Here is a 12,493-nt window from a genome sequence, read left to right as displayed (position 1 = left end):
ACCATCAATTTTTGAGTCGGATGCTGGCTATAGCACACTAGGAAGATATACTCAAAATTGAGAACATCCGTTCGGCAGTTGAAGAATCGGAAAGGTGAGTGTTCTCCTGCAGAGGCATCCTGCTCGAAATGAGCGCCTAATGTAGTGGAAAAGGCTGCCGTTAATCCTACCTCACGAGAGCTAACACATGTCGCATGCAGCCATTTTTCAAGGGGTGTCATACTCATAGCCTTGCTTCTTGTGTTCTGCTGATGAGATTGGACGTCGGAAGTGTAGTGACGTTAACTTTGAAAGACCGGTCTGCAACCCCGGGCCGGGTCATCACTTGGTTCGAACCATATAACATTCTTCAGCAGGGATCTAACCTTGCTTGTACCGTGCCAAGGAAGGCCCGGGAGAGGTGCGCTATGCGGCTGACACGACACGTCCGCGTCAGGTGATTCACATCTCCCATCACATGACCGTTGCTCCGCAAGGTGACGCATTTTGTTCGGCTTCAGCTTCAGCATTGCAGTTTTGACACTTTTCGATGCGATCGGATCGCACGTAAACTGCAATGGAGCAAGATCAGCGTTATGGGTGTTTGTCAGAAACTCAAGTGCCGGGGCACTAGTTGGCAAACGTGTACATTAGGCCACCGCGTGCATTGTAAGCGAGTATCGCAGCTCATCGCCATGTACTAACTACAGGAAAAGGATATAATGTATGTTCGCGAGGATGCATCCACCATAACACCCTTCAACTTTTTACGTTCTCATAGCTCCGCTCATTGAAGATGTCTGCAGTTCAACAAACTTATCCCGGCAGCAGCGAACTCGATGCCCTGTTCCCCTCCCCATCTTCCCCACCGAACACACTTTCTCCTCTGCGGTATCCTGGTGCTTCCCCAGAAGCAGCTGCAGCTTTGACACGTGTCTTGAAGGATAACTATACAAATTACCACATTTTCTCCAACTATAAGTGGTTTCATAAGTGCGTATCCGTCTTAACTAATTTGTATCTCATGTTACTGAATTCGAGGTCGGTGAAGTCATATCACTCATCGTGCGCTGGCACTTTATGCCACGGGCGCAAGTGGGTCCCTGATCGAACAGTTCTACAAACAGGACAGCACCCACGAGCGCCCGGCCATCGAGTCTCCCGAGGCAATTACCGAAGAGAACTTCACCGAACATATAGGTGACGAAAAGTGAGTTTAGACTTGATGCTTGCAAAGCCCCGCTCAAACAATGTCTTGTCAGCTTTTATGCCGCGTACAAAACCTTCTTCAGCAAGGTTATTAAGGAAAGGGGCCTCAGCGCCACGCTGGAGGAATACATCTTCTCTAAGAAGTACAACTTTATGGAGGGACGAGACGCATCCGTCCAACCGGTGATGTTGGCCCGCTTCCTTGGAGGTTTGTTCCACGCCTTCATCCATGTAGGATACGGCGCAGAATTTGGCATCCCAGGCATGGTTGTTGAAGGTGAGCAATGTGATAAATCATTGTAAACAGTTTCCTGACAGATATCTCAAGGTCTGGCATTGACCAGCGTGCATGAGTATGAGTTCTTGCCGTCGCATCTTTTTGAGCCTAGCGGCACGACTGCAGTGGAAAAGGCAACGACTCAGCTTGCCTCCCTTGTCCTCAACACACAGAGATCTACGACGTCCCCTCAGCTCGAACAACCGCAAAGAAATCACGCATTCTCCGTTCTTGCAAAGATCATGCAAGATTCGAAATTCCCACCGAAGGAAATCAAGAAACACTCTAAAGATTTTGACAGCCTGATGTCCGAGCACGGTGATACCATATGGTGCTACGCTGAACAATGGACGATCGACCTATCACAGCCAGGCGAAATCGAACGTAAGATAGAAGAATGTATTTGGACAAGCACTATCCTCTATAGTGTGGGCGGATGGAGCGAAGATAGAAGCTTAACAGCAGACTTTTTCTTGTAAGTGGCGTTAATTTGATTATCTGCAAGAAATATCCTGATTTTCGGGACGCTTCAGCATGCATCTCGTCACTTCGAGTCTCTTCCTTCCATCCCTGTTGCCTTACCTGCCGCAAGACTCGCAAGTACTCTTACTTCGCGGATACTTTGCATCGACTCTTGGGTGGTGGATCACACGTGGCTTCCCCAAACTGGACATTCAAGGCTTCCTCAACGCAACCTCGCATCTTTCGTCAGAGACCAAGGTCGCCAACCCATTCCTCGACATCGTTCAGTCTGCGATAACGCACCCAAACAACCATTTGTTGAAGTGTCAGCGCGCACTTGCGCATTTCTCTTCACTTTATGGCGCACGGCCCAAAGGCACCTTCTGCGGTACGGAACTGGAGGGCGCAGAAGCGCTGGATGGATCGCTCTTCCTTAGGGTCGCGAGATTGACTGAGGAGTATATGAGTGGGGGCACGAGGTTCTGGAGCCTAGAAGGGTTTACTGCGTGAGCGAGGGATTTGAGATGTATCTACTACGAGCACCACTTATTTCTATTTGGTGGACCATCCTACTTTTGTCTATGAAATAATTATACTGAAGCAGTGAAGCGGTGTACGAAGCAGATTCTTGCCTCATTTGTTGTTGCAATGGACAATATTTGTTGACATTTAGCACGCCACATAATGTGAGCGCTCAATGCCAATAAAGCAAATAAAAGAGTGGCAAAAACGGAAAGTGGACTTTCATAATGACCGTGTTTCACTAACCTCGAGCGGTGGCGCTCGATGTTCTTTCACAAATCAGGATGCAAGTACCGGGAAACCTGGAAGGTGTATGGCCCGGTCAAGGCCCGCAGCCCTTGGTTACATCAAATCAACCCAGATACTGTTCGGACACAACCGACATCTTCAACTATCCACACCACACCTTCTACCCTTACCTCATACTGAACTAATCCTAAGGCAGCTCATATTAGGACACCGCGCCTTAACAGTGTCTGTTGGATTCAACTTTGTTTAATCTAGTCGCCATGACTGAATAATTTCTAGTTATCATATCGGTGCACGGGGCATATCGGCTCCTTATGGTCCTATATCATAGGGCTGAGAAGGTGTCGATCGGTCGGACTAGGACCAACCTGGCTCCATGGGTTACAATGTACACTTATACTGATCATCCTATCCCAACTAGTCATAGTTGTCACAACAGTACGGGATAATTTGCAGCCTGTCGGGTTCGAAACCCGACCGACTGCTTTTTATCTGTGGAAGTAGTATGTAGACTGCCTCGACTTGGAGTATATACGTACCACCCTAAGGAGTCGAGGATTGGTGCTGTGCACCGCTATGATACGGAAATGTATGTTTTCTACGTATACTCTAGATGTTTGACGCACGACGTCAAGATTCCCATGGTTTCGCTGTCATTTTCCCAATGAAATAGCTCATCATGGTCATTGTGTTCCAACTGCACGGTGCTGGCCATATACGTATTGTATTGAGATAACAGCCATACACTAGGCAAGCCAATCTTCCGGCATTAACCACATCTGTGCAACGACGTGTACGGATGCTAGCATAAGCACGAGTCATTGGTCCAGAGGACACGTCTCGGGGAGCATATCTAACTCAATGGAAGCCGGATCCTCGGCTCTAGCTTACTTTTGGAGAACAAAATATCACCATAAGGTGATCAATAATTGAAATTGGTCGCTGGGTATGTTTGCCGTATGCAATACGCCTGTAGGTATTAAGCGCCATCGGGTATTTAAGGTGACTCAACGCAGGTCCCAAAGGCACTTCAGTGGTACACCATGAGTTTATTGAAGATCCCCTTCATCATAGCTCAGACCATTGGCATCTATATTTCGTTCAGTTCTTCTTCTCCGCCGCCTGCACCTGAAGAGAAGGTGGAGCCGCCCAAGTTTGAAGTCATCATCCTACGGTTTGAAGGTCTTTGGGGCAATGATATAAAGAAGGTGTGTGGCTTCAATGTATTGGTCGTTTTTATATGGATCGGCGGACGATAAACAGATCTGCTCATTAGCAGCATCGTCTGTTGAAGTGGCCAGCATCCTTGCTACGCATATGGATCCCTCGCAGATTCCAGAGGGCATCTATGGCACCAGAGTTCTGCAGTTTTTGCGCGCTCTTCACCCCACGCCAATCACCCCCGCTTTCCTTGCCGGAAGTCTTGCCGTCACGATCGGCGGCGGATTAAGGTTTTATTGTATGTCGACGTTAGGGAAGTATTGGAGCTGGCCGCTCAGCGTCAGACGAGAGCACAGACTTGTGACGAGTGGACCATACTCTCTCGTTCGCCACCCAAGCTATACCAGTTTCCTTCTCCAATATTTTGGGCTCATTGCCATGCATGGAGAGCAAGGATCGTGGTTGAGACAGTCTGGGATTTTACAAGTGCCTTTAGTAAACGTGATAGTAGCAATTCTCTTCTTCGGGTTCACGTTATGTGCTTGGATGACCATCAGCCGACCTGCGGTGGAAGACAAGATGCTCCAACGTGCACTGGGAAAAGAATGGGAGAATTGGGCGAAGAGGGTGAAGTACCGATTGTTTCCTGGGGTTTATTGATCACGGGCATACTGAGTGTTCCGCGGGGTTGTTTCTTTGTTATACGGTATCTTCTACGGGGTCCTGGGTCTATTGTACACGTGTAATATAAACCATATGGAAGGATCCGCGTGCACGGCAAGGATGCTGACCGCCTTAGCAGATAATACTGCCCATGTATAGACCTATTATATCGTCGGATCAGACAACGACCATGTGTAGAAGCAACAGTAACACACCTATTTATATCTACACCCTGAGGTCTCACAGGCCATGTCATGAAAGATTCGGACAGGTTAGGCGCCTTGGGTACCCGAACATCAACACCTCCAAGCGTACTACATGTTCAGAACTCACATGTGATAATTTTGAATCATCAATCCGAGTATCGAAGGTTATCAAACTACCCTAGAGCGGCTTTTAGATTGCAATGATCAAATTTTACCAGGTGCATCCCTGTGCTTTCAGCATTAGATGCGAAGTACGCTCGGTCAGCCCAGAAGACAAAGAATGCGTGTTGCCTGTTTGGGTTATTTCCCTAGGTATGTGGCCTCCACGAGCGTCAACGCCAGTAGTGTAGGAAATATAAATATATGTGCTTACCATCTGAGCACTGAAGTCGCCTTATGAGCACCTAGCCATGAGGTGCATAACCAGAATTGCACATCACCGAGAATAGTAAGTATGGCTTCTCCGAACTCGCGATTGAAGTATTCCATAGACAAGTCCCTTTGAAGATGTTCAATTGGCGTACGGAGAATCCGACCTAGAAAACCTGTGAGAAGAACAAGATATCACTGCCAGAGCGATCGCCACACAGCGTGTTAGCGAGTAAATGCCTGCGGATAGGGTGCACTACACTGTGTGCATAGAGACCATAGGTTTTGTCTACATGGGGCCACGCCCCACTGCAGATCATGAATAACAATTCAAACAAAAAACTTTGCGCGGAGTACGAGAATCGGTGAAAGACGCACGGCTACTTAGCAAGCTCATAACGAGCATATCGCAGTTCGGAAATGAGAAGGACCTCGGAGAAGTCGTAGGGTAGAAAGGTGAAACGTAAACCTTCGAAGCTATGAGAGGGACGAGCAGGTGCTCACTCCAGGTTAGTAGCAGATTACCGAGTGTTTTAGTGCAGTGGTCATCGCGCAAGTAAAATCAGAACACAGGGTGCTCACACAAGCACAAGATATCCGCCATTATTCTGCGTCAGGACTGAGGGGGCAGAGGGAGAGGTATCTGTGAATCAAGTCAACAATCAATAACCTGGTAGTGCTACCACATCAATCATCGTGTAAAGTTCGCACTCGATAAGTCGGTTGACGCGTAACCCCTACATACAAGTACACAGGCAGATGACACCACCATACTGACCCTCAAAGCCTTGCTACCGATCCACCAAGTCACTGCGCAAAAACACCAAATCAGACATGGAATTCAAACCCAAACCACCCAATCTAGCTCACATACCGTCTACTATTTTGTACACGCAAGAACAACCAATCCACAGCCTCACGAACGCCAGCTCTGAAAGGCCAACCCCGTCAGCCAACTAACCCCACACATGCGCAAAACTCGCTCACCCATCAAGCGCCGAAACTCCCAAAACATCCAAACTAGCAATCCTCTCGCGTTTCCTCTCCATTTCTGCATCCTCATCTTCGCCAAACCTCCTCCTCGCGCTCTCCCTCCTCCTCTGATCCCAATCCTCATAATCCTGCCTTATCTCTGAAACACTGAGGCTTGAAGGGGAATCTTGTTTGTTTGCGAGGAGTAGGAGGGGGATGTTAAGCGTTTGGGGGGAGGAGAGAACTGTGTCTGTGGGAGTTGTGAGTGATTGGTTTGTTTTGGGTTCGTCGTTTTATTATGGTCAAGGGAGTGGTGAAGGGTGCGTACGTACCAAAGACTTCCCAGCCCTCACTGAGCCTCTCTCGGTCTTGCGCATCAATAACGTACGCCACGGCGTGACAGTCGTCATAATATCTGTGCCAGATGGACCGAATACCGCGTTGCCCTCCGAGGTCAAAGAAGTTTATGATACTGGATGGGAGAGATATTTTACCCGCTGCATATCAAATTCACATTGATGAGCGACGAAATCGAAACTGGATTGCGAGAAACGTGTACTATTTTGCCCCACAGTCGGGCCAATCTTGGACGGGTCAAGCCCAGGAGTCTCGTTATATAGAGTCTTTATTTTCTCCAGAAGTGTCTAATCTCAGAGTCTTTTCTCAGCGGAATGGACTCGAACTCAACGGAGCTCCGAGCGAGACGCACGGTTTTGCCAGCACCATCAAGGCCGATGATGATTACTGAAAATTCTTCTTTCCTGTCATCTTCAGATGCAGGTGAAGGAGCGGATATGAAGCATTACCTCGTCAAGTACTCATGGAAACCTTTTAAGAGGTGATACATGATGGATGATGATGGGAGAAACGGCACATGTTGACTCAGCAATGTCACGGTCACTAACCGGCGTAGCCACTTTACTCAAGGCATCACCAAAATTGCCTAACTCAGACTCGGCCAGACATGGGGGTAACTGACTATGGCTAGGGCATCACACATGTCGATGGTGTCAGCCCCAAACCCGGCCCTGTCTAGCAATCCATAGGAACGCTAATGACGACGTGAAACAAGGTTAACGTTGTCGCTGCACAACTTGTATTTTCATCATACAAATTACATACATCAATCACAGAACCTCAACCAGGATGTCTCTCGTGAAACCTAATGCCTTTCACCATGACACCAGCTCTACGATAGAAATCAAATCTGCTTCAAAGTTCGCTCACCATCCCTACCATCCTGATGATACGTTAGTCGATAGCCGGATTTCCGAAGCAACGCTGGGAGGATGCCCAGGAAGCGATGGATGGCCTAAGGATGAGATGAGACATCGAAATATGTGCTCACAGGGAGGTGTCAGTAGCTACAGGGTAGGATGGTGATGCTTCGTGTGGATCTCCCTACTGACTTGTCTGGTCCAGGGTTGCTGATGTAAATCATGTAATGTGCATGAGTGACCTTGGATGAACTATCATCATGATCATCTGCTCCCCGGGCCTGTGCTGGTGAGCCGAAGAGAGTGGAGATGACAGTCTTTTCGATAGTCTCACGATGATCGGTATGCATCAGACTGATGAAGTAGTCCTTGGTTGCATTGATGGACTGATGCGCGTGTAGCGAAAACAACATCTCGATAACGACATTGGAAATGAGGTGACGAGACCGGTGTTTCTTTCGTGCAAATGTATAACGATCAACATCTACTACGAGTCACTGGATTGATTCACCTTGTTTTCATGCCAAGATATCTACTTCGGTCAATTAAAACAAGAACGGTCATCATCCCTCGGTATTATGTTGGTGATCTAAGCGCTGGGTGGTGGTATAACTAGCACGAATGCCATTGTAACGTCGACCAATTTTGCCTCTCACTCGCACACATTCTCTTCCAATATGACCATAGTCTCAAATGATCCCTCTTTGTGGCCAGTCATTGATGCATATCATTTTTCTAGCTATTTTGCAGGTTCGTAGAGAGCAGTCAAATATTAAAGCTGACACAATCTAACCTTGGCTACATTTTCGCAGTTGCCGCCTGTGTTGGAGTGACGTATGACTGGAGTGAGCGTGATAATATTAAGGGATTGCTGATATCTTACAAGTATTTTCAGCCCTTACGTTTGGACAAGAGGTATGTCGATGCTATGACTGGAGCAGCCATCTCGCTGACAATGGTCTTATAGGTCGAATTGGTCTGGGTGAGTAGAGTCTCATGTCAAGGGAACAGACATAAAAATACACTCGATTACAGAGGCAACGTTGGTCCTTAATGACATTTCTGTATTTCTGTGTATGTATCTTATTTGTCGTGATTGTCATGCTGTATTGACTTGAACGTATACTAGGTGCGCTACCTTGGAATCTTATTTGCTGCGTATGTTCGGAAGGCTAAACAGTCGATGTCGTGCTGATCGTCTATCTCTCATACTCAGCCTGAGCATGTTTTGTATGTCTTCTCGTTATTCACTGTTTTTTCTTCTTCTGACCAACATCATACAGACAGTCTTCCGACCATCTTGCTGACAGATACCGTGAGTCTTCTGTACACATGCTACTATTCTCCTCCGATTAATCGCGGTGCCCTGTAGCAGTGGGTGTATTGGTTTACTAACTTGCTGGTTCGCTAATGATCGCCACGCTATACTGCCACAGATGTGAGTTTGTTTGGAGTTTGTGCTACCCGAGGGTCACTGACTGCATTCATCAGGCCGGATTATGTTCGTCATACAGGATTGGATCAATGTTTTGGTATTTGCGATGCTGTGGGGTGAGCTTGGCATTTGCGAGACCTCATTGATACTGACTTGGCTGAAACATGCTGCAAGTCATCATCATCACTCGGTTGCATGCCATGTATCAAGGATCCAGAAAGATCCTGATATTTCTTATTGTCACCTTCCTGGCTGTCAACGTTTTTGACGGAGTGGTCGTCATAATGGCAACGATGCATATGTCAGGGGGTACGCTTGATTGTGGATGGAAACAAACGTGCATGGGGCTCATTGATGAACACCAGAGGAATATATTCTCTCCGGCTCTTATCAGTGCCGGCTTAACTATCCGGAAGATGTCTCACTTCTGGGTTCCATTGCTTGGATACTCGCAACTGTGTGGGAGGTCCTCGCACTATGTCTCGCAGTCTGGATTGCTGTAAAACACTTCCGTGAGCTGCGACGTCATTCGGCAGGAGGCATTATCGGGGACTGTTTCTCGGTGTTGATCAAAACTCACATGGCATACTTTGCGAGGTATGCTCATATTGTGATCGTGGTTCCCTTTTTCGCTGAATGATCGGACGTGGTAGCTTTGTTGCTGTTTCTTGCTTCCAGCTCATTCTTAATTTATCTCCAACAATCTTAGCGGTATGACAATCTTTCCCTTACCTCAGCATGCGACCATCATTCATCATTTTTATAGGACCTATATTCCTTAGAAGCTGAGACTCTTCTGGGCTTGCTTCAGATTTCGACAGTCGTGCAGGCGTATGTGCTGGGACCACGGCTGATCCTTGGCGTTCGAGAATACCACGCTAAGCTCGTGGCCAACTCTGACGCAGCATCTGGTATGACCTCGATCGCTTTCGAGGAGCGCGTGCATGTATCGACTAACAGTAGCGTGTGACACGCAGGAGGTCAATAGTCGTCTGCTCTGTAGGAAGCAGGGAAATTTGTGTCACGGTTTTCTCTCCATTCCAAGCCTCGTTGCAGTATTTATGTATCATGGTTAAAGTATTGAAAACGTTGAGAAGTCCTAGTCATTTATTAAATAAGCCGGCTCCAGCACTTGTACCAATATAAATGAAATTTAATTGAAGATATGCACGAAGCCACAGGCTGATGTATTCCAACAATGCTACTTAGCAGCCTGAGGGGGTGAAGGTCATATACATTTCCACCACTGATCATCCAGCTATGGGCTAATGATATCAAGCATGCAGGACAACGATATCGAGAAATTCTCATAATTGGTAGGATATGATACACTGTACTGGATCGAAGTCACATACGAAGTACTTGCACTGGTGTCGGTATTCGTGATAAATTTGCAGATTTGTGTTGGTGGCCTTAGGTATAATTTGCCTGCAAGAAATTCTAGAGCCGTGTTCATCACAACCACCTAACCTGGAGCGCCAAAATGTTTGCTAGTCTGTCAGGTCCACCAGCTCTCTAAGCCATGCGTGGAAAAAGGTGCACGACCGACAGTGTAATGGGAAGTTCTTCCAGTCTTTGCCCATGTTCAGGAGTACGATATCGAGAAAGAGCATAGACGCATTAATTCGGTGGCCCAGGCGATGCGGAAAGCGGCACGCATGTCGCTGAGAGACGGAGGGCTCAGAAGATGACTTGGAGGATGTTCAAGCTGATATAAATGAGAAACAGGATAGCAGTAGTGACGAGAGTGAGGACGACGAGGACGAGGATGCAGTGGTAGCTGACGATGGTGAGGAAGCGAGCCTGACGGACTGGTATCGCGCTGATACGTCTATATCGAGGGTGTATTGCGCATGACTGACGTAATACTCACGTGTCCACATTTGGGCACATATCACGTGGAGTCTGAGTTTGGTAATTTTCGTGATGAACTATCAGCGTGTCCGCTAGGGTACGGTTGAAAAATCGCCGTGACTTTTCAACAGCTGTTTATAAACAGGCCACCTCAGAGCATTTATAAACAGGTGTTTTAAACAATTTTCAACTAATAGTTATTAACTGGTTGAAAACTATTTATCAACAGCGTGAATAATGATTTTACAGTGAAAAATTGTGAAAAATTAGAACAACCAGTCAACTTTGCTCTTTTTCGATGCCGGCGCATTGCCCTGGGCCACCCGAATGTTCTGCGAGCCTACGACGGGTACCATAGAGATCAAATCGCGCAGTAAAGGAGAGCCAAGGTCAATATCTTCATCCACCTACAGAACATCATCCTCCGCTACCTCATCATCTCTGCGAGCGTCTATGAAGCTATCCTCGACATCATCCAACATCTCCGAGTCACTATCATATCCGGTATCCACAGCAGGCAGTGTCACGCCATTTGAGTTAGTAGCCGGTTTGACTCCTGTGGTAATAGCACGAAGAAGGTCTCTGTTGATGTCACGGAACTTGACTGTCGGTCGGTAGGGTTCCTTTCGTGGTCTCGATTTTATAGCCTAATGATAGGATACATTACTCATGGTGACCGTGCTGCACATTGACAAGAACGCAGCATATTTTGATGTGAAAGCAGAACCAACAGGCAAGGTAGTTGGAAGATTTTGTAGCAATATCCGCAAGTATTCGAGCACATCCCGAAACTCAGCAGGGGTGAGAGGCAGGGAATGACATAGCTAGCGAGCGCGTCAAAATAAGGTTGGCGGTGGGAGGGGGGCCCGGTTGTACTTTTTCGAGCCTCGGCAGTTCATTCAACGCACTATTCACAATTTTCAACAGGCCTTAGACAGCGCCGACTTTTCAACAGTGTTATTAACAGTTATTAACAGGTATTATAAACAGCTGTTGAAAAAGATCGACTTTTCAACCGTACCCTAGTGTCCGCCCAGCTGCTGCAGCTGCAAACCCTGTAGGAGCAACACTACAGGAGATGTTAGATACGTAGGTACTGAATGTAAGGATGATACTAACCTCAGCGACACACGAAGTCAACTGAGGGTAGTGCGAGACGCGACGGGAAAAGTAAACTATATAGGTACTTAGTAATACGTCGGTACCGATGTCCATAGCGAAGGTTTGATATAACAACAAACCCTACACTGGTCTATATCTGGTGCCAGGTTTACTTTCAATCATCATCGATATTTATGTAAAAGGAACGACTGTCTTCCTTCTATCTAGTTGGCCTTCTACGGGCCCGGGAGTCTCACATTAGTATCAACCTCTAAACCCACTATACTTACGAACAGACCAAATCACCTTGCTCGGGAGGTGGAGATGGCTACATCAATGATTTAGTGGTCGCCGTGTTTACTTTTGGAGCCGATACAACTTCGGCTGAGGATGTGGTATCTAGCTAATGCACGCTCGCGCCATGATTGGTCCTACAGTAACTGGTGAGGGCGCTTCCTTATACTTTAAATCTATGTGCTCATGATGTTCGCTGTTCAACACTGTTCTTTCACCTCATTTATGCTATTTTCACAGGAATTACAACCTCTCGACGACGGCAATCGGTTCTCATCGTAGCTGGAAAAGTCGCTCGAGGCAATCATTCATTTGAACATGAGAGCGCCAATAAAACCAAATGACGGAAGGTCATCGCTTAAGTTCCTACTTGCCCAATACTCGCGCCTACATCTATCCTCCAGCTATCCTGTACAATCTCATAGCTGGCTACCACGATCGGTTACTTTGACACCTGTCAACCTCCAGCCTTTATCTCTCCCCAAAACCATGGCATCAGTGCTCAGGGAGCACCGGAAGCCTT

General features: G+C 47.2%; 4 protein-coding genes across 4 annotated transcripts; 3 read left to right on the top strand and 1 right to left on the bottom strand.

Annotated features, from left to right (window-relative positions):
* Positions 1-775: 775 nt before the first annotated feature.
* On the top strand, positions 776-2,437 carry EDB93DRAFT_1240158 (uncharacterized protein; the record flags this gene model as incomplete). The annotated part of the gene is made up of 5 exons (XM_041451723.1): positions 776-972; positions 1,031-1,189; positions 1,242-1,465; positions 1,517-1,940; positions 1,999-2,437. 5 exons carry the CDS (start codon positions 776-778, stop codon positions 2,435-2,437), a joined length of 1,443 nt encoding a protein of 480 aa, XP_041308633.1.
* A 982-nt stretch (positions 2,438-3,419) lies between these two features.
* EDB93DRAFT_321569 (uncharacterized protein) lies at positions 3,420-4,734 on the top strand. Its single transcript, XM_041456080.1, has 3 exons — positions 3,420-3,616; positions 3,733-3,906; positions 3,962-4,734. The coding sequence occupies exons 1-3, from the start codon at positions 3,560-3,562 to the stop codon at positions 4,517-4,519; spliced, it is 789 nt and encodes a 262-aa protein (XP_041308632.1). The 5' UTR covers positions 3,420-3,559; the 3' UTR covers positions 4,520-4,734.
* A 1,002-nt stretch (positions 4,735-5,736) lies between these two features.
* EDB93DRAFT_1141097 (P-loop containing nucleoside triphosphate hydrolase protein) lies at positions 5,737-6,941 on the bottom strand. The gene is made up of 7 exons (XM_041449300.1): positions 6,876-6,941; positions 6,779-6,830; positions 6,629-6,713; positions 6,402-6,566; positions 6,085-6,319; positions 5,972-6,028; positions 5,737-5,907 (listed from the first exon to the last, which is right to left on the bottom strand). The coding sequence occupies exons 1-7, from the start codon at positions 6,914-6,916 to the stop codon at positions 5,889-5,891; spliced, it is 654 nt and encodes a 217-aa protein (XP_041308631.1). The 5' UTR covers positions 6,917-6,941; the 3' UTR covers positions 5,737-5,888.
* An 820-nt stretch (positions 6,942-7,761) lies between these two features.
* EDB93DRAFT_321252 (uncharacterized protein) lies at positions 7,762-9,770 on the top strand. Its single transcript, XM_041456079.1, has 15 exons — positions 7,762-8,036; positions 8,099-8,131; positions 8,182-8,201; positions 8,254-8,268; positions 8,322-8,360; positions 8,416-8,444; positions 8,503-8,516; positions 8,570-8,601; positions 8,662-8,688; positions 8,801-8,837; positions 8,896-9,030; positions 9,087-9,318; positions 9,375-9,432; positions 9,488-9,632; positions 9,699-9,770. Exons 1-15 carry the CDS (start codon positions 7,964-7,966, stop codon positions 9,707-9,709), a joined length of 900 nt encoding a protein of 299 aa, XP_041308630.1. The 5' UTR covers positions 7,762-7,963; the 3' UTR covers positions 9,710-9,770.
* The last annotated feature ends 2,723 nt before the right edge of the window (positions 9,771-12,493 follow it).

This window comes from Suillus bovinus, assembly GCF_016758785.1.
Source record: "Suillus bovinus strain UH-Sbo-P2 chromosome Unknown EDB93scaffold_21, whole genome shotgun sequence".
NCBI classification, from domain to species: Eukaryota; Fungi; Basidiomycota; class Agaricomycetes; order Boletales; family Suillaceae; genus Suillus; species Suillus bovinus.
This window is presented reverse-complemented; position numbering and strand designations above follow the sequence as displayed.